The sequence below is a fragment of the Mchenga conophoros genome, linkage group LG11 (genome assembly GCF_057382185.1).
Source record: "Mchenga conophoros isolate Kocher_MC1m ecotype Shallow Benthic linkage group LG11, M_conophoros_male_GT1.1, whole genome shotgun sequence".
Classification (NCBI taxonomy): Eukaryota; Metazoa; Chordata; class Actinopteri; order Cichliformes; family Cichlidae; genus Mchenga; species Mchenga conophoros.
The window spans coordinates 13102948-13125232 of NC_140536.1; the positions used below are offsets into that span (position 1 = coordinate 13102948).

Genomic DNA, 22285 nt, shown 5'->3' on the forward strand with positions numbered 1-22285 from the left:
CTATGCAGACCATTTCAAGAGGCTCTGATGTTCTGATATTCTCCAAAGGTGCTCTCGCCTCTGGCTCAGGCGACTTGCTAACAACACACCTTCTGCAGCACCGTACATACTCTGACACATGCTTGGCCATACCAGGCCAGTAGAATCTATGCCTGGCCAGATAAAGTGTTCTTTGTTGTCCCTGGTGACCGGCTTCATCATGGACGCCTTTCAGTACAGCGAGCCGCAAGGTTGGCGGAACAACATACAGATAAGTCTTTGTCTTTGAGACGGGATTCTTGGAGACTCGATACAGCACACCATCCCTCACAGTTAACTTGTCCCAAGCCCTTAGAAATCTCTTCGTATCAACCGGTTCACTTGCCCGCTCCCTCCTCGAGGGTCTCCGTCCCCTTTCCACATAGGAGATCACTCTGCACAGCACATCATCACGCCGCTGGTGTCCCACTAGGTCATCACTCGAGAAGGGTTCAGAATCAGACTGGTTTGGCGTAAGCACAGTCTGAGAGCATTGGGGCAGAAGGAGAGCATGTGGCCACACCCTGGACTCATGTTCACTATGGGCCTGGAAGACAGCTCCCACCTCAGAAGATGTCAGCATTCCTGTCTGTGCAACAGCCGTGCACTGCGAAACAACAGGCTGGTCATTGCTTGAGGCCTTATCAGCTGAGTGAACAGTCCATCTGAAGGCCTCCTGAACCCCACCAGTGGCGACTGCCTCTGCTTCTGCCAGAAGTTCCTTATATGGAACTCTTATCAAATGGTGTGAGGCCCTGGGGTGCACGAAGGGCTCCCTGCTCAGCGCGTCAGCAACCACATTTTTAGGACCAGGAATGTACTTTATGTCAAACTGGAAAGGCGCTAGCTTTGCGATCCACCTCTGCTCACATGCATCCAGTCTTGGCTTAGAAAGTATGTAAGTGAGAGGGTTGTTATCCGTCCATACGGTAAACTGATGACCCCTCAACCAGTGATGGAACTTGTCGCACACCGCCCACTTCAATGCAAAGAACTCCAGCCTATGCGCTGGGTACTTGGACTGTGCATGATTGAGTGTCTTACTGGCAAAGGCGATCGGTCTTGATGTAGAAGCCCCAGAAGGAACTTGCGACAACACGGCACCAAGGCCACTGCTGGAGGCATCAACAGAGAGCAAAAAGGGCTCCTCAAAATTAGGATGGGCCAGGAGCACTCGATCCAACAAGGCCTGCTTCAGCTCATTGAAAGCTGCCCTGCATTCATCCGTCCAGTCCTCCTCACACAGCTTTGTACGCACCAGCCAGTGCTTTCGCCGTGAACCACGAGGGCCTTTATCCCCAGATGTCAGCCAAAACAGAGGTTTTGCGATGGATGAGCAGTTCTCAATAAATTGTTGGTAGAACATTACCATCCCCAAAAATGAGCGGACCTTCTGTTGGGATGGGACACTCGAACCCTCTTCCATAAGGTCTGCCTCTGCAAGGGATGTAATGGATGCTATTTTGTCAGGGTCTGACTGTATCCCATCAGCATTTACAATGTGCCCCAGGAATTTCACAGACTGTCTCAGAAAATGGCACTTCTTTGGAGCCAACTTAAGGTTGTGAACCTGGAGTCTCTGGAACACCATATGCAAGCGCTCCAGTGCTAATTCTTCTGTCGGGGCAAAAACCAGAACATCGTCAAGATAACACAGCACACTGAGGAAGTTCTGATCCCCAAAAATGCCTAGCATCATCCTCATGAAGGTGGCCAGACTGTTGCACAGTCCTTGTGGCATACGATTATATTCGTACAACCCAAGAGACGTAAATGCCGTGTACTTACGGTCCTCCTCATGCACCTCCACATTATACTAACCCGAAGTAAAGTCCATTGTGGAGAACAATCCGTTCCCTCCCAAAGCAGCCAGTGCGTCAGCCGGATGCGGGAGTGGGTGAGCATCTTTGACAGTTCTAGCATTAAGCCAGCGAAAGTCGTTACAGATTCTCAACTCACCGGACTTCTTCCAAACTAAGACCAGGGGTGATGCAAACTCACTGCAAGACTTCCGAATTATTTCCCGTTCCTCCATGTCATTCAAAGCCTGTCTGAGTTTTTCATAATGAGTCGGCGGCACACGTCGGCATGGCAACCAGAATGGCTTGTTGTCCACAACTTGAATTCGATGTAGGCAGCCTTGCCACAATCCAGCTTGTCTCTCGAGAAGATAGACTCAAACTGGGCTATGAGGCCAACCAGTTTTTCTTTGCCAGTTGGCGAAACTGCACATGAATCAATGTCGATATCAGACAGCCCCAGATTTTGCAGCACTGCATGTAGGGGGCTACAACCACTTGTCACCTCCTGTGAGGGTGAAACATCTGGCAAAGTGGAAACATCAGTGACTAGACTCTGCTCATCATGGCACCAAGCTGAGCCAGTAGACCGTTGCATGTTCTGTTGCAAGTAGGAGCCAGTGGGGCTGAAGTTCTCCACTGCTGCACAGGGGGACACGTCAGCCAACTTCATGTTCCGTTTCAGTGTTATCGGCTTGTCAAAGGGGTTCAGCACTTTCACAGGGAGCCACCCATCACTGTTTAGATGCGCTACAGTTCTCCCAACCATAACTGACCTCGGTCCAGACCTTGACCCAGTGGGCTCTACAACGACAGCACTGCCCACTTCCCCATTATTCATTAGCTGCAGCCTGCCCCAAACAAGGTGTTCTGTCAAGGGCTCTAATGTTACAGCTCTCTTTAGCTTGACAGTTCCGATCTTATCACCAACATGCCCTGGGGCCACCACTCCTGACATTGAACTCAGCAGATTTTTATTAAGCTGTTCTTCCGCACTCAGAGTCTTGCTGCATTCCTCTCCTAAATGTCCCTCTTCCCTCAGGCGATTACCCAGATACCTCATTAGGTTACTGCCCAAAATGAGGTCCTCACTCTGCCCTGCAATCACCAACATTGGCACAACAACTTTACAGCCATATATCTCCACTGTAAAGTCACACACACCTGATGGAACTGTCCTCGAACCACCACAGCCAATCAGGACGACATCCGTGGGTTGCAAGGTGGGGGTCTGCAGCACTGCATGATGTAATAGTTGGGGCATCATATTGGTGCTGAGGGTGCAGGCCATAGAGCCACTGTCAAGCATGGCTTTAACAGACACTTTGCCACCCAGGGTCACATTTTCATAGAACAGCTCATCATGCTGTTTTAGTCTGTGTGTGTTCTGAAGAATGGGTCTCCGGCCTAGCTGGCGCTCCTCACAAACAGTGTGTAATACAGATTCTAAATCATCAAAATCATCCTCTTTGGGGGCGATTTCAGGCCTAACACTTGCCCCCTCCACATGTAGGCCATCTAGTTTCCCAGCTGCTGGGTGGCTGATTCAGGCCCCCTCACTCTGACAGACACTGCCCTGGGGCATTGAGCCCGTGTGTGGTCGCCAGCATGGCAGATGAAACATAGCTGATGGGCTCTACAGTGGTGATACGTAGAGTGTTCAGTGTCACCACAAATCACGCAAGGAACAATTTTGTGTGTTTGGTTTCGGGGAACCCTTACATCATCCTTAACAGGCAGCTTTGCTTGTCGAGGCTGTCCCTCCAGGACTTTCTCTAACAGGGCTATCACATGATCAAGACGATCAGTAGGTGGTTTTGCATGAAGGTCGGTAAGTGATGCTGAGGTAGAGGTTGGTGATGGTGTAATACACTTACTGTTGCCTGTCGCCTGCTGCACATTAGGACTCACCTCCTGTTGCTGAAAACTTAAGGCACTGACTGCACTAAACTGAGGGGTGCACTTCCGGTCCTTGCCATGCTCCAGCAATTTCTCGTGCACATCAGCAACCGTCCACTGCTGCAGGGGCTTGCACTTGAAAATAAGAGACAGTTCTGAGTCTGGACAGTGGCGGATAAACATAGCAGTCAGCTCTTTCGTCAGATATGCAAAGGACTTATTTTGTCTCTTCAGACAGTCTTCAGTCACCTCCATGGCTCTGTTCAACCTGAGCCAGTAATCAAACGGTGTTTCACCTGAGTTGGGTAGTGTTGCATAAAAATCAGCTAAAGGCATGCTTGAACAGGCAGTGTCACTGAAGTGCTGCTTTAAGATCTCAAAAATGGGCTCTGGGCCCCTCTCAAGACACACCGATGGCTTACTATGTATGCCCACCTTGACTATTTCTTGTGCCCTCCCCAGCAGTTTACTTAGCACATCATCAGCTTGTTCAGCAACTGGTACCCCTCTTCTCTTAAAAAAAGTCATCATCATTTCCTCCCATTTCTGAACACTGCATGTATCACAGCCATCCCCTCTAAAACACACAGGTTCTTTAACATCAGACTTTACAATCACATTCAATAGTGAGGGTTCAGATAACACATTATTGGCAGACCCAACAACACTGTTTCCCACTCCAGAGCCCAACCGAGATTCAAGACAAGAGGCAATGCTTTCCCCAATAGAAAACCCAATTTGCGTTGCAATCTCTGCATAAAGGTTCTCTTTTGTGGGACTGGTTTCTGATCTAGTATTTTGTAGATCATCACAGTTCCCAACAATAGGGTTTTCATTTAACTCAGCAAGGACAGGCTTAGGTGTGGAGGAAACTGGGGCTGTCAGCAACCTTGATCTGCCTCTGCCAAATGAATGCAGAGGGGTAAAACCAACTGCCCCCCTTCCCCTGCCAAAACTGGGAAAATCTGCCATGGCTCAGCAATATGTCCCTCCCTTTTTTTTTTTTTTAACTCTCCAAAAAAAAGAAAGCACGGAGCCCCGCCCCAATGTCTCTAAAGAACGCAGAAAATGGCGGGACTAAGAAAAGCCAGTCTCCCGCGACTTTTCCACCTTCCAGGAAGTAGACGGCCCCCGTTGCGGTCGCAGGATAGCAGGAGCTGGGGTCACGGCACCAGTGTACCCGGTTTCTGCTTCATCCCGCTGCAACAGTTCGGCCCAAACAGACTCCTCGACTCTGCGTTGTGTAGTGTTTTTAAAAAGACAAGGAGTCTCTGATCGATCGTTGCCACTTTATTTCCTGAATGGAAACAACGGTGTATTATCAGTGCACAGGCTCGCCACACACCACTCCGCACAGCACACTCTCGTATGGCTACGGCAGACTGGCAGCGATTACTGCAGCAATATTACAATTTCTAATATACAATAAAATAACAGCAACAACAAATGATGTACCTGAATGGAAACAACGGTGTATTATCAGTGCACAGGCTCGCCATACACCACTCCGCACAGCACACTACGGCAGAACATCTCATTAGCATTCCGCTTTAGCATACAGTTTCACACATTAATAAACAAATGAAAAGTACATAAAACTGATGTTAGACATGTGTCCACTAAGCACTTATTACACTCGGTGCTCGTCAGCTAATCAAACATGTTTTATGTGTCTGTACTACTTAGCTATATTGTGTGCGGAACAATACAACTCACCTCTCGTATGGCTACGGCAGACTGGCAGCGATTACTGCAGCCAGCCTCACCTAACCAGCCACACCGAGAGGGGGGGGGGCGCTGTTTCCCCATTACACTGACATTTGTGGCAAGTGGAATAATACCACATAAACACTGTTACAACAGCACAGTGCATTTACAGGTACAAGCCAGTGCATTTTTTATTCCCTCTAGTGTAAAGTCTCTGCCAAATCAAACATGTCAATCATTAAGAGTAAGATTTCCACACTGTGGGGGGCCCAGGTTAATGATAACTGCCTTTGGTGCTGTTGGCCAACAGTGTGCTGATGGAAGGAGACCAAGTGGAAGGGAAGCAAAGCCAGGAGCACGGCAGCTTGATTCACACTTTCTACATGGAATATAATAATAATAATAATGGATTGGATTTATATAACGCTTTTTCAAGGCACCCAAAGCGCTTTACAATGCCACTATTCATTCACTCTCACATTCATACACTGGTGGAGGCAGCTACAGTTGTAGCCACAGCTGCCCTGGGGCAGACTGCCATATTGCGCCATCGGCCCCTCTGGCCAACACCAGTAGGCAGTAGGTGAAGCGTGTTGCCCAAGGACACAACGACCAGGACAGAGAGCCTGGGGATCGAACCGGCTACCTTCCGGTTACAGATGCGCTTCCCAACCCCCTGAGCCACGGTGAAAGAAAGAGTCGTGGTAATCTTTACTTTTATGTGAATAGTGTTTTGCAGGTGAAGAGAGGGTCAGACAAGATCATGAGTCTGAAGCTGGAAATCAAAGGATGACGTTGAATGTTGCCAGCGTGGTAACTGAAGCAGAATTTAATGGACATGTGTGGCGTCTTCTTTTTGAGGTCTTTACCTTACAATATAAAGCACCTTGAAGCAACTGTTGTGATTTGGTGCTATATAAATAAAACTGAATTGAATTGAAGGAGAGAAATGCAGAAGGACCCCAACCCAAAATGGCGCCCGTGAGGTCGGCTGCCGTGCTGGATGCTCTGCCCTAACTTCTCCACTTTTTGCAGTTTTTCGTCACTTTTTGCTATATCTGCGATAATCTTGCATGGGCATCATGCAAAACACACAAATCCGCTACAGTAGAGACACTTTGGTTTCTATTGGTCTGCAGTACACGAACATTTCACCATGTTTAACTCCGGACCCAACCTGGCCAAAGGAGATCCTGAGAGAGAACAAAGGACGCGACCCTAAGCGACGGCCTCGAGGTAAAAGAGCCGGCATCAGGAACAGGCTACGGGCTCGCGCACACCGCGCACCCATGCCCAGTATCCTGCTAGCCAATGTTCAATCCATCGAGAACAAGCTTGATGACCTCAGAGCCAGAATCAAGTTCCAGAGAGACATTCGGGACTGCAACCTCCTCTGCTTCACCGAGACTTGGCTGAACCCAGCGATACCAGACCACGCCGTGCAGCCGACGGGGTTCTTTTCGGTTTACCGCATGGACAGGACAATGGAGTCGGGGAAGAAAAGAGGTGGTGGAGTGTGTTTGATGGTGAACAACAGATGGTGCGACAGCACAAACATCTCCCCACTCACACGCTCTTGCTCGCCCAATCTGGAGCTTTTGATCGTTAAGTGTCGCCCTTTCTATCTCCCTCGGGAATTCACTGCGGTCATTGCCTGCACTGTTTACATTCCGCCTCACGCGGACTCGGACACTGCCTTATGTGAGCTACATGAGGCTCTCACAGATCAACAAACACTTCACCGAGATGCCGCACTCATTGTTATGGGAGATTTTAACAGAGTGAATCTCAAACGGACATTTCACAACCTTCACCAGCACATCAACTGCCCCACCCGGGGCACGAGGACATTAGACCACTGCTACACCCCATTCAAGAACTGTTACAAGGCTCAACCCCTGCCGGCATTTGGAAAATCGGACCATTCCGCCATCTTCCTCATACCTGCTTACAAACAAAGGCTAAAGCAGCAACCACCAATCAGGAGGGAGGTCGCTCGCTGGACGGACCAATCGGTGGCCGCGCTGCAGGACGCACTGGATGACGCAGACTGGGACATGTTTCGGCGCAGCTCTGATGACATCAACATGTTTACGGAAGCGGTTGTGGGATTTATCGGGAAACTAGCGGACGACACAGCAGAAAGAACTATCATCCGAACGTTTCCCAACCAGAAGCCGTGGGTGGATAAAAACATCCGCGACGCTCTGAGATCACGCACCGCTGCCTACAATGAAGGGCTTGTCTCCGGTAATATGGACCTATACAAGGCTGCGTCCTACAACGTGCGCAGCGCGGTCCGAAAGGCAAAGCGGAGCTACGGGGAAAAACTAGAGTCACAGCTACGACAGTGCGACTCTAGGAGCCTGTGGAAAGGACTGCGGACTATAACGGACTATAAACGACCAGCTTCTTCAATGATGAATGCCGATGCTTCACTGGCTGATGAGCTGAACACGTTTTATGCTCGCTTCGACGCCGCAGCAATTAAAACAACAAACGGCTGCGGGCGCTCGGAGTGCACCAGTGAAGAAAATGCTTTCGTCATCACAGAGCATGCCGTGAGGAACACCTTCAGGAGGGTGAACACCAGGAAGGCAGCAGGACCAGATGCAATCCCTGGCCGGGTCCTTAGAGCCTGCGCTGATCAACTAGCACCGGTGTTCACGGAGATCTTCAACCTCTCCCTGGCCCAAGCTGTGGTTCCCACGTGCTTCAAACGGTCCATTATTGTCCCTGTTCCAAAGAAACAACAGCCCGCTTGCCACAATGACTACCGTCCAGTAGCACTGACTTCAATTGTGATGAAGTGTTTTGAAAGACTGATGAGAGATCACATCACTTCTTCACTTCCTCCCACCATCGACTCACTTCAGTTTGCTTACCGGACTAATCGTTCCACAGACGATGCCATATCTCACCTGCTCCACACATCCCTGAGTCACCTGGACACTGGCAGAGGGAATTATGTTAGGATGCTGTTCGTGGACTACAGTTCAGCATTCAACACAATAATTCCCTCTAAGCTTTTCACCAAGTTGACGGATCTAGGACTCAGCTCATCACTGTGTCAGTGGATCCTCAACTTCCTCACAGACAGACCCCAATCAGTGAGGGTAGGAAAACAAGTCTCCCCCTCCATCTCACTCAGCACTGGAGTGCCTCAGGGCTGTGTTTTAAGCCCCCTGCTGTACTCACTGTACACTTATGACTGTGTAGCCACATCCGACACCACCTCCATTGTCAAGTTTGCTGACGACACTGCTGTTGTGGGCCTGATCTCCGACAACATCGAGACGGCCTACCTGGAGGAGATTAGGAACCTGGAGACCTGGTGCCAGGAGAATAACCTCCTCCTAAACATCAGCAAGACTAAGGAGCTGATCGTGGACTTCACTACAAAGCAGGCGAGGAATTACAAACCCCTCATCATCAGTGGCACGCCAGTGGAGAGGGTGGACAGTTTCCGATACCTGGGTGTCCACATCACTCAGGACCTGTCATGGTCCTGTCACATCAACACCCTGGTTAAGAAAGCCCGTCAGCGTCTCTTCTTCCTCAGAAGACTTAGAGACTTCCATCTGCCACTGAAGGTGCTCAAGAACTTCTACTCCTGCACCATCGAGAGCGTCCTGACGTCAAACATCTGCACCTGGTTTGGGAACAGCACCAAGCAGGACAGACGAGATCTGCAAAGGGTGGTGCGCTCGGCAGAACGCATCATTCAATCAGAGCTCCCTGACCTGCTGTCCATCTACACCAAGCGGTGCAAGTCCAAAGCTAGGAAGATTATGATGGACCTCTCCCATCCCAACAATGGACTCTTCTCACTGTTGAGGTCTGGGAAGCGCTTCCGCTCCCTTAAGGCCAAAACAGAGAGAATGAGGAGGAGCTTCTTCCCCCAGGCTATTCGGGCCCTGAACCAGGTGTAGGACTGGACTCTCCCAAACACGTCACTATAAGACTGGACTCTCACACACGTCACCACACGCACCACCACACATTTCCTATAATCCTATAATTCCTATAATTTATAATCCTTATCTTTATAATCTCTTCTGCTATTTGCACATTCTTTACTGTAAATTCCTAAGTTAATTTGTAAATTTTTGTAGTAAACTGTAAATTGTAAATATTGTAAAACTTTTCTTCTGTCATTTAATGGTCGGGCATTGTACAGCTACAAGCATTTCACCCCCATGTCATACTGTGTATGGTTGTGTGTGTGTGACAAATAAAATTTGAATTTGAATTTGGTGTGGATTTTGCAAATAGGATGGAATGGCTGAATGCGGAAGTGCAGAGGTTAAGAAAGGAGGAAGTGAGGGCAGCTATGAAGGTGTATGAAGAGTGAAAAGGTGGTTGGTTGGAGATGTGTAGGAGACAGGGCAGTGGACCTTTGACTGTTTAACAGTCACAGAGAGTGAGAAGATGCCTGAGGAATGGAGAGTTTTGAAGAACAAGGGTGGTGTGCACAGATGTAGTAACTACAGAGCTTTAATGCTGATGAGCCATACCATGAAGTACACTATGGGAAAGACTGGTTGAAGCCAGGTTAAGGAGAGAGGTGGTGAATGCCCCAGATCTCCTAGGCTCTGTCTTGAGGTATCCTGAGGTAGATGCTGAACCCTGAGTTGACCCCAGTGCCTGTGAGTGTGTGAACACGCGGGTAAAAGTGCTTAGGCACAGAAAAAGCTGGTGTATGAATGCAGACAGCAGGTGCTATGTAAGCGCCAGTCTATTAAGTACAGCATTAAATGTTATGTCAGACAAGTTGAATAAAGAGGTCTTTGGCTGAGTGTCTCGTGTGCTCATCGCAGACAGTTTTGAGCGTTATTAGCAGCTAAAAATGAAGTGACAGAGCTCACACCGATGTCAATATTTATACCCGTAACCGTAGTGAGATTTGTTTGTTATAGGACGTGTACAGTTTACTCTCTTATTGTGGCTTCGAGCTTAATCGGGTTTCTACTTTCTGAGTTTTTGTTTCTTCTTCTTGTCTGCAGGAAAATGGCACCTGGGCCTGAACTGTGAGAGCCGTGACGATCACTGCCACCACCCTAACAACCACGGCTTCAATTATTTCTTCGGTATCCCTCTGACTAACCTGAGGGACTGCCAGCCTGGACATGGCACCATTTTCCAGTTCCATAAATATTTGCCATACAGAACAATGGGCATCGTTTTGCTCACTACAGTTGTGCTGCACTACAGCGGGGTCATCGGCAGAAGGTCGATCCTGAGCTTGATGTTTCTGTTGCTTTTGGTCACTGGTTTGCTAGTAGCGTTCATCATGGTTGTCCCATACTTAAACTGTGTTCTCCTGAGGGACCACAGCATTGTGGAGCAGCCATATAAGTCTGAAAACATGACACAGAGGATGGTCCACGAGGCAGTGGACTTCATAGAGCGGTACGTGAAGCTTTCCTGATTCACCTGGATCTGAAAACTCTCTTGTTGCAATGTTTCATATTCATTGTTTGTTTCTGCAGAAATTCAAACAGGCCTTTCCTGCTCCTTTTCTCTTTCCTCCAAGTCCACACAGCCATCTTTGCTTCAGCAGCTTTCAGAGGAACGAGCCGCCATGGTATCTACGGGGACGCTGTGCAGGAGGTGGACTGGAGTGTGGGTAGGTCATTCTGTCTGTTTAAAGGAAAAGCTGCTTTTCTATGTCTGTCAGTTCTTTCAAATCCAGTAAAAAAAGCCCAGAAGCTTCCGACCTCTCCTCTTTGCCCAGTTCAGTCAAATGACACTAAGAAAGAAAGAGCCTTCAGGAATAATCATTAAAGTGGGAACAGAAGATAAGTGTGTAGTCATAGCAATTACATCTTGTCACGATCTTATCATGTTAGGAGGGTAGGCTCTGTGAAACCCCCCCAGCTTCACCTGCTGCTGCAGAGGAGAGAAGAACCAGTGAGTGAGGCGAGATGGAAGATGTGAGGAGATCCACTTAAAACCTTGTGGATGGAGAACTGATCTCACTGTGCTTTGTAGTGTTTATCATGACCTGACCTTAGTATACTGCATGTCAGGGAGAAGCCCTAATCAGACAAATCGCTATGAGTCTCACGTGGCGACAGTGGGAAGAAAAACACCTTTTTAAAAGAAAACCTCCAGCAGAGCCAGGCTCAGGAAGCTCAACCATCTGAGCCGACTAGATTGGGGTAAGGATTACTAAATATTAAATGCAATACTGGTGTATAGAGGAGTATAAATAGGAGTGAAGAACTGCATCATCATCAACAACTATTACAGCATAACTACTGCACTGACAGGGACTCGAAAGAGAGAGCAGATTTCTCCTGTCTTGGCTTCCCTTCATTGGCTTCCTGTTAAATCCAGAATTCAAAATCCTGCTCCTCACATACACGGTCTTAAATAATCAGGCCCCATCTTATCTTAATGACCTTGTAGTACCATATCACCCTATTAGAGCACTTCGCTCTCGCTCTGCAGGCCTACTTGTTGTTCCTAGAGTATTTAACAGTAGAATGGGAGGCAGAGCCTTCAGTTTTCAGGCCCCTCTTCTGTGGAACCAGCTTCCACTTTGGATTCAGGAGACAGACACTATCTCTACTTTTAAGATTAGGCTTCAAACTTTCCTTTTTGCTAAAGCATATAGTTAGGGCTGGACCAGGTGACCCTGAATCCTCCCTTAGTGATGCTGCAACAGGTGTAGGCTGCCAGGGATTCCCATGATGCTCTGGGAGTTTCTTCTTCACTCACTATGTGTTAATAGGTCTCTCTGTCATTACAATTATAATAGTCATTACTTCTCCGTCAGCACTCTCAAAGCCAACAGTTTTTCTCTATATTAGGGTCTAAAAATAAAGCCCCTTGAAGTGACAGTTGTTTTGATTTGGCGATGTATAAATAAAGTTGAACTGAACTGTTTTTGGCGACTGAAAAAAGTTAATGTCCAGTAGTAATGATGGACATGATCAATACAATCCCTGTGTCAAGGCTGATGGGCACGCTGGACTCAGGAGATCAAAGTTCAGTGTGTTTGTTTACAGCGAAAGTATATTTGCACAAAGACACAATGCAAATAGTGGAATAGTGGTCCAGGGGTCCGGGGGGAAGAGAACCCATGTAAAACCGTCCATCTCAGGGTTCGACCCACCACACACCAAGGAGGGGAATCCAGGGAAATGTACAGAAGAAACACACTTAGTGTTCGAGGATGTCGGAGGCACCACAAACACAGAAGGTTTAACTCATTGTGTTGTTGAACGGTCCAGTGAAGAGTGGCCTTGATGAGATGAGGACACAAACACACGTGCACAGATAGAGGAGAGAGGCACAGAAAGAAAGCAGAACAGCCAGCGAGCACTGATGCCTACTTTGACCAATCTAATATAGAAGATGTATTTTTCCTCCTTCTTTAAGCTGCTCCGTTTAGGGGTCACCACAGTTCATCTGCATCCATCCCGCTCTGTCCCTCTGCCTCTGTCACACCCACTCTCCTGCTTGACATCATTGACGACAACACGAACCTCCTCTGAGGTCTTCCTCTTTTCCTCCTGCCTGGCAGCTTTAACACATGTGTTGTTTTACAGTTTCTCTTTCTCGTTCTGTTATTCATACTCAAACGGAAAAATGTTTCCAAATAATTACAGACTGGAGTTTGCACTGTGTGTATTCTCAGGTCAGCTCATGGAGACGCTGGACAGACTCAGCTTGAGAGGAAAAACTCTTGTTTACTTGACTTCAGATCAAGGGGCTCATCTGGAGGAAATCTCTGCCAGAGGCGATGTCCACGGGGGATCGAACGGAATATATAAAGGTACACCGAGAAGAAAAACGGAAAACTGTTCTTGGTTGTAATGCTTAAAGCTGAAGACCTTTCTGCCTGTATACATCAGCAGGATTTTACCATTTAGTTAATAATTATAATTGCAGCCACCGGCAGAGCAAATGTAGACAATGACAGTACCACCTGTGCAGACGGCTCAGTGGGGATTTGGTGCAGTGCTATCATTTAGGCTTAATTGGTAGCCGGATGAGAATTATTTTCATGACTTCTTGTTCTTTTTTTTTCTTTTACCGAGCAGCAGGGAAGTCCACGAATTGGGAGGGAGGAATCAGGGTCCCTGGAATTTTACGTTGGCCTGGGAAAATCCCTGGTGGCAGACAGATAGATGAGCCCACCAGCAACATGGACCTGTTTCCTACTGTGGTGCAGCTGAGTGGAGCTTCAGTCCCAGAGGACAGGTGAGGCTGCACAGCGGTGAGACTGTGCTCCTTCCTTATGTCAGCCTGAAATCTAGGTCACATTTAAAGAAAGGAGAGGCAGTGAGAGCGATTCACAGTGAGGGGAATCCTGGATGTGAGCAGAGGGAACATGTTTTCTAATGAAGAGTGGGGTGTTAAGGTAATCCAGAGGCTTTGATCAGTTGCAGCCACCATTGTAATTCATGTTCACTTTCTTTCTGCAGGGAAATAGATGGTCATGACCTCATGGATTTGCTACAGGGGAGAGCTGGACGTTCCAAGCATGAATTTCTCTTTCACTACTGTAATGCCAACTTGAACGCTGTCAGATGGCATCCCCAAAACAGTAAGTGTGCAACAGAGAAAGATGAAGCCGTATTGATAACCTCTACCGTTTGTTGACAAGTGCAAACACACTTTGCACCAGGTCAGGCAGCATTTTTAACCTAACCTGCAGGGTCAGGTTCAGTCTGTCCAAGTGACACAGCATGTCGACCAAAAAGACCAGATCCATAATCCACTTGAGGTCCGAGAGCTCGGGATAGTCCTTCTCTACCATTAACAGTTTCATGGGCGACCGTGGCTCAGGGGGTTGGGAAGTGTATCTGTAACCGGAAGGTCGCCGGTTCGATCCCCGGGCTCTCTGTCCTGGTCGTTGTGTCCTTGGGCAAGACACTTTACCCTACCGCCTACTGGTGTTGGCCAGAGGGGCCGATGGCGCCATATGGCAGCCTCGCTTCTGTCAGTCTCCCCCAGGGCAGCTGTGGCTACACCTGTAGCTGCCTCCACCAGTGTGTGAATGTGAGAGTGAATGAATAGTGGCATTGTAAAGCGCTTTGGGTGCCTTGAAAAGCGCTATATAAATCCATTCCATTATTATTATTATTATTATGGCATCCAAAAGCTCAAAGAAGCGAGAGAGTGCCTGGGTTTATCACAGCCACCTCACAGTGCAGTGCAGCAGCAGGTCACCTGGAAGCCTCGGGTCCAGCTCAGCGATGAGATTCTTGAATTGCATGTGGTTAAGTGCATGTGTGTGGATGCAGTTGATGATTTCCATCACAGGCTTCATGACGTTGTCTAAATTCAGTGATTTAGACGCGAGTTGCTCCCTGTGGATGATGCAGTGGAACCAAACGTGAAACATGGGGAGGGCACAGAAACAGAAACTCCAAGCTTTGTTTGCAATAATCAAGTATAAATCAAACACAAACACAGGGTCACACCCATCATGACACTCGCACCTACTGGGAAACTTTGTGGTATTTCCATCTCACGCACATTTGCATTTGATGAAAATACAGTGTTAAAGCACTTTGAATCACCTTGTTGTTGAATTGTGCTATACAAATAAATTTCCCTTGCCTTGCCTTAAACTCAAACGAAGCGAACACGCAGATTAAAAAAACCACAAACTTCAATATAAGAGCTGCATGAAACCAGGCAAAGAGCTGCATGCGGTTCAGGAGCCGCGGGTTGGCCACTTCTGAAATGGATTAATAAACTACTAAAATGTAACATACCAAACTAAAGGACAAAGATCACTTTGTACCAGACAGATACAAACTCTGGTATTTGAGGCCATATTCCTGGTGCTATTTGAAGTCAACATACAAAGATGAAAAGAGGCTGGCTTCCTCAAGAGAACAATCATCCAAAGCAGACTTAAATATTTGTAACAGTCCCCTGGCCTGAATATCAAAGAAGGTCTCAGGGGAGATCTGACACCGCAAGACAGTCTGAAAAGATCTCTCAGCTGAAGAGATCTGCAGGAGTGGCAGCTTAATATTATTAACTGCCACCAAAAGTGTTTACAGGCTGCAGCGTGAATGACTTGGTGTCCACACTTTCACAGATTCCACAGTTACTTATGTAGTTTTTCCAAGTTAATAAAATACAGAATGGAGTTCATTAACAGCAATGGTCTCATTTGAAAACCTGAGCATGCTGCTGCATTTCTATTTATGGTCACTTTTAAAGACAGCAGTTTGGCCAAAGTGCCCGACCACTGCTGATGTGTATCACACTGAAACATATACTATATTACTACACATTATAGAGTTTATGGATAATAAGTATACCATGGCCCCATACTCGTGTTTGGAGTTAAAATTTAAAAAGTGAAAGCATGAAACCAGCAGGTGATGTGAGCCGTCACATGGACCAAATGATACAAGTGCATGGATGAAAACAACTTCAGACGTTTCCTGCAGATTTCTCACACTCAGCTCAGGCTGAGGCCGTCCGAGCTTCTAGAAGGCTCTTTAAGCCTTCTGCAGGAAATGTTTGACCAGAGCTTTCAACAAATGAGGAAACTGACCAACTACAATCCCAGGTGTATTGTAGCAACTGCTCATTTAGCTGAACTAGATCCAGGGGCAGCACCGTGGTGCAGTTGTTAGTAGGGCTGTGCGATATGACAAAAATCTCAGACATTTATCGTCCTGACAACGATATAAATCACAAAAATGTAACATTTTCTGTAAATTCTGTGAATCTCAGGCAGCTCGACTTGCGTTTAGTGTTTCCAGCTGCGCGTCATGTAGCTGGAGTCGAGTGTTTTAACCGATGCATGAAACGATACATTTTTAGACATAAGTTGTAACGGCGCCGTTTTCTCTCAAAATTTGAGTCTAAGCTTTATTTTTTAGCACCTGACGGCTCTTTTTTTGCTTCTCATCCGTAAACTCTCTGCATGCTCTTTCACGTGATTCAGTTTATTTTGAAAAGTCTCAAAAGGATCTTGAGCTTTATTGTGAAAGGTTTATGTGGAAAACAAACAAGCGGACAGCGGAGCCACGATGAAAAACAATGAAAAATATTGCTGTAAACAGTTTATTTTGCGACACCACGAAACAAACGATAGACGCTTTTATATCGTCATCGATATATATGGTTATATCGAACAGCTAGTTGTTAGCACTGTGTGCAGAGTGTGAGGTTAACTGATTATTCTAAATTGTGAATAGGTGTGATTGTGAGTGTGAACGGCTGTCTGCCTGTAAGTGTTAGCTCTGCGACCGAGTGGCGGCCTGTGCAGGGTGTAATTTTGTAATGTACCATATCAGGTCATGAAAAAAGGCAAATGGAAAATGTGTTTCTCTTTGATATTATTTGACAAAACATACATTACACACTTTACAAAAGGTTGATTCTGTTCATCAACCTTTTGATAACATGTGGCTTCTGCAGAGATCCAGTAGGCTGGTCATCTACAGTTAGGTCCATAACTTGTTGGACAAAGACATCATTTTTTTGTAGTTTTCAAACCATATGTGACTGAAGTATTTCAGCTTTCATTTAAGGGGTTTTACAAACATGCATTAACTGAATTACAGCCACTTTCATGCAGAGATCTAAAATGAATTAGGTAGTTCAATGACAAGCAGTTTCATGACCATGCGAGGTTATTCCCTCATCAAATGTATCAGATATACAGTGCTGTGCATTTGCCACATCCTGTTTCAGATCATCAAACAAATTTTATATTAGACAAAGACAAAGTAAATACAAAATGCAGTTTCCAAATGATGATTTAGGAGAAAGAAACTAAACCTACGTGGCCATAGCTATTCAAGTAATCCCCCCCCTCATGTCAAATCAGCAACTGACTGTGATGAATCCATTTTTATGGAAAGCTGAGTTTAACTGGATACTGTGTGACCTGATGAATCAAGGAGGATAAAAGATCTCAAAAAGTTGCACATCATGACACAAAATACACTCTAGAACAGATAAGAACCAAAGTCATTAACATGTATGAGTCTGGAAAACATGACTTTGCAAAGCTATTTTTAACACTTTGGGACAGCAGCAGTAAGGCAGAGAGGGGCGTCCATGGAGAGAATATTGAATTAACAGTTTATAGCTTCTCGCTGTAATTTTGAATAAGAGGCCCAAACACGATGAAGCTAATGTTAGCTTTATTAGGGTGAGCTGTGACGTGCACAGGGCTGTACTCTGCTCAGATTCAGACAAATGCTGCAGAAACCTGATCGAAATCTTGCAGAGCAGCTTTTCAGTTGATAACCAGAAGGATCCACAAACTGAAGGTGGATGCAGTAAATGCCTGACGGAGCGTCTCTCAGGAAGAAATGCTGCATTTGTTGATGTCCATGGGTTTTAGACTCCAGCTGGTCATTTTCTACAACAGATTTTCATCCAAGCATTAAAATAAAATTGTTAGTTTGTTGAATTAATGCATCTGAAAATGTATAAATGTTGTGCTTCCTTTGGTTTGTAAAAGTCTTACATTTAAGGCTGAAAGTCTGCACTTCAACACCCTGCTTCATGGAGGGAAAGTGGCACTGAGTGCTTTCATTTATCGTTCTCAGGTAGCTCGGTGTGGAAAGCTTTTTACTTCACTCCAAACTTCTACCCAGAAAACAAGACGGGATGTTTCCATACACATATCTGCTTTTGCACGCCGGAGCACGTTACCTTCCACGATCCTCCTCTGCTCTTCGATCTCTCAAAGGACCCATCAGAGAGCACACCGCTGACCCCAGACACTGAGCCTGCCTTTCACTTTGTCCTGGCCACAATGAAGGAAGCTGTGAAGATGCATCGGCGCTCACTGAAGCCAGTGGAGAACCAGTTAAGTCGCGCGAACCTGATGTGGAAGCCCTGGCTGCAGCCCTGCTGCTCCACAGTCACGCAGCTCTGTCAGTGCCAGCTGTACCAGTAAGCTTCTGTGGAGGCGGCACTGGAAGATCCTTGCTGCTGTTTAGAGTCACACTAATCTGAATATGGACACTTCATATGAACTTCTCAAATCCACGATTAAACCTTTGTTTTGTCAGGGCGCAGTCATCTGTTGCACTGATTTTATTTCACTTGATGTAGTAACAAAAGCCTCACATTCAGAGATCTAGTCAGCACACAGGTGGCAATTATAAAATACAATAGACTGGATAACAACAAAGCTGAGCGACTAACACAGTAAAGTTGTCAGCTGTCAAATCAGAAAATATATTATGAGACTTAGACCTCAATAAAAGTTCAGAGAATCGTCTTATACAAGTCTAAGAGCTACAGTACGAGCTGCAAAGGGGGGGTCATGAATGATTAACAAATGTTGTGATACCCACGATCTGATACTGATTTTCTGGTTTAGTTGAGGCAGCTGAGGTAAAGAAAATCAGTCTTGGTTGAACTAATTTCCAGAGAATATGGTGACCATCCGTGAGCTGAGCAACAGTTTGGACTTTAAACACAAAGTCAGCTAGATTTCAAAAGTCTAGTGTGGTCTGACATGTTTGTATACAGTTCAATTCAGTTTTATTTATACAGCACCAAATCACAACATTTGTCTCAAGACGCTTTATACTGTAAGGTCGACCCTACAATAACAAAAACGAAACAGAACAAAACCCCAACAATCAGATGACCCCCTATGAGCAGCACTTTGGCGACAGTGAGAAGGTAAAACTCCCTTTTAACAGGAAGAAAGAACCAGGCTCAGGGAGGGCCGGGGCCATCTGCTGTGATTGGTTGGGGTGAGAGAAGGAAGACAGGATAAAGACATGCTGTGGAAGAGAGACAGAGATTAATAATAACTAATAATTGAATGCAGAGTATGAACATGATGTCAACTGTGACTGAAGTAGAAACTCCCAGTGCATCATGGGAATCCCCCGGCAGCCTACACCTATTGCAGCATAACTAAGGGAGGATTCAGGGTCACCTGGTCCAGCCCTAACTATATGCTTTAGCCAAAAGGAAAGTTTGAAGCCTAATCTTGAAAGTAGAGATAGTGTCTGTCTCCTGAATCCAAACTGGAAGCTGGTTCCACAGAAGAGGGGCCTGAAAACTGAAGGCTCTGCCTCCCATTCTACTTTTAAATACTCTAGGAACAACAAGTAGGCCTGCAGAGCGAGAGCGAAGCGCTCTAATAGGGTGATATGGTACTACAAGGTCATTAAGATAAGATGGGGCCTGATTATTTAAGACCTTGTATGTGAGGAGCAGGATTTTGAATTCTGGATTTAATAGGAAGCCAAAACAGGAGAAATACGCTCTCTCTTTCTAGTCCCTGTCAGCACTCTTGCTGCAGCATTTTGGAATATTGAAGGCTTTTCAGTGAGTTTTTTGGACATCCTGATAATAATGAATTACAGTCGTCCAGCCTGGAAGTAATAAATGCATGAACTAGTTTTTCAGAGTCTCTCTGAGACAGGATATTTCTAACTTTAAAGATGTTGCGCAAATGGAAGAACGCAGTCTTACATATTTGTTTAATATGTGCGTTGAAGGACATGTCTTGGTCAAAAATGACTCCAAGGTTCCTCACAGCGTTACTGGAGGCCAAGGTAATGCCATCCAGAGTAAGAATCTGGTTAGATACCATATTTCTAAGATTTTCAGGGCCGAGTACAATAACCTCAGTTTTATCTGAATTAAGAAGCAGAAAGTTAGCGGCCATCCAGGTCTTTATGTCTTTAAGACATTCCTGCAGTTTAACTCATTGGTGTGTGTTATCTGGCTTCATAGACAGATAGAGCTGGGTGTCATCTGCATAGCAGTGAAAATGTATGCTATGTCTTTTGATGATACTGCCTAAGGGAAGCATGTATAATGTAAACAGAATTGGTCCTAGCACTGAACCCTGTGGAACTCCATAATTAACCTCAGTGTGTGAAGAGTAGGAGTGCAACGATACACAAAATTCACGGTTCGGTTCGGTTCGATACTTTGGTGTCACGGTTCGATATTTTTTCGATACAAAAAAATGTTCATGCATTTTTAATTTGTCATTTATTAAAATTATAAATATATATTTTAACTCAAAAGTACAGTTTTTAAATTTAACCCTAACCCTTGTGCGTGTTTTTTATTTTGACAGCGAATGCGCACCTGTGGACCACTTATGTGCAGCCCTGGTTATTTAGCTCATCATATCGCAGCCACAGAAATTCTTTTGTCCATGAAACCATAAAGCTGCACTTTCTTTTTGCCTTATAGTCTGATTTGTCATAACTTCTCCGTTTTGTGGTAAGCTTTTCTTTGGCTGTCACTTCTTCACCCTGACCTGTCTTATTTGGCTCAGCAGAACTGAAATGCTTTTACACGCTCACTCACATAAGCTCAGCGATTCTCTGCGCGATCAACCTCTCACATGTGTAAGCTGCGGGAGATTTCACTTGTCATGTTTGCATAGTAAGCTAACGATTAATAAGACGATGTCAGAGGAATTGGTGCACAAATTATCATCACTCACAGATCAGTGCTGTCGCTCTCTATACACAGTTCGCACGATTGCAAAGTGAAAGCAAAAAAACAAGCGCAAATTCAAACGCGACTTCAATATGTCACATATTGACAGTGGCTCACCGATGCCAATGACATAATTACCCAGCTACATTTCTGAAAGAATGCAAAAGCATTGACATATATTTTTCCTACAATAGCCCGACGGGCAGGGAAGAGAAAGATTTTGGTAGCCCGACTGAAAAAAATCGCTAGCTCCAGGACGTCGGGCTAGCGATATTGCGAGCCCTGTATCTGATTGAGGAATCACTCATCTTTGGAAAAGAGAGTTTATTACAGAGAAATGGCTCTTTCCAAAATAAAAGCTATACTATCCGCTTCTTCTGGGCTATATTCTCAGCAGCATAAGGAGAATCATGTGCTAACAGCTGTCTAAATGACTCGGCTAAAGTTAGTAGCATGCTTGCTTTTTTTGTCTGCTTCCACTTGTCTTTGCACTAGGATGATGTCGGCGTAAATGTGCAGTCATATTCGTTGTGTTCCCACTAGTGCTTTCAGGTTAATCTCGTTGAAATGACCTTAACGCCACAACACGGCAAATCTCCGTTAACGAGCTACCGCCGATCGCTCCGTGCATGGGGCTAGACGGCCAACACGTTAACGAGCTAACTGCGCTAACACACTAGTTCACACCAATGTAATTGAGCATTGCATGGCACATCCAACATACTGTTTTACTTTAGTCCATGACTCGCTTACCTTCAGGGTCATACGTCACATGAAAACCAAAATAATTCCAAACGCCAGATCTGAATGAGGTTCAATTTGCCTGTTGCAAGTAGAGCTTAACTTCTGTCTCGCTAGCTTGCCCTGCGCTCTTCCTTCTGACTATGCTGTCTGTGTTGAGCGCTCAGTGGATCTGCGCTCGACAGTGCAGCCTAGGCGGAGTAGTCGAACACAGATTCACTGAGCGCTCAACACAGACAGCATCGTCAGAAGGAAAATTGATAAAATAAATTACAAATGTTGTATTGTTCGATACATATGCGTACCGAACCGAAAGCACTGTATCGAACGGTTCAATATCGATACGAATATCGTTGCACCCCTAGTGAAGAGGACTCTCCATTTACATGAACAAACTGGAGTCTATTAGATAGATATGATACAAACCACTGCAGTGCAGTACCTGTAATACCTACAGCATGTTCTAATCGCTCTAATAGGATATTATGGTCGACAGTATCGAATGCTGCACTAAGGTCTAGCAGGACAAGCACAGAGATGAGTCCACTGTCAGAGGCCATAAGAAGATCATTTGTAACCTTCACTAAAGCTGTTTCTGTGCTGTGATGAGCTCTGAAACCTGACTGAAACTCTTCAAATAAACCATTCCTCTGCAGATGATCTGTTAGCTGTTTGACAACCACTCTTTCAAG

General features: G+C 45.9%; 1 protein-coding gene across 3 annotated transcripts in view; it reads left to right on the forward strand.

The window, feature by feature from the left end:
• Positions 1-22285, forward strand: part of LOC146563722 (steryl-sulfatase-like) — a 44357-nt gene that overhangs the window by 16072 nt on the left and 6000 nt on the right. The window contains exons 6-11 of one of the 3 annotated variants that reach the window (XR_014894348.1): positions 10430-10835; positions 10916-11052; positions 13072-13209; positions 13478-13637; positions 13862-13983; positions 17972-18233. Coding sequence is in view for 2 of the 3 variants with exons in the window: in XM_085290976.1 (XP_085147102.1) it covers positions 10430-10835; positions 10916-11052; positions 13072-13209; positions 13478-13637; positions 13862-13983; positions 17972-18324 (1316 nt within the window). In the remaining variant the exon portion in view is untranslated. Of the gene's footprint in view, positions 1-10429; positions 10836-10915; positions 11053-13071; positions 13210-13477; positions 13638-13861; positions 13984-17971; positions 21795-22285 lie in introns of those variants that run through there. The other 2 variants (XM_085290976.1, XM_085290978.1) reach the window with 2 other exon arrangements.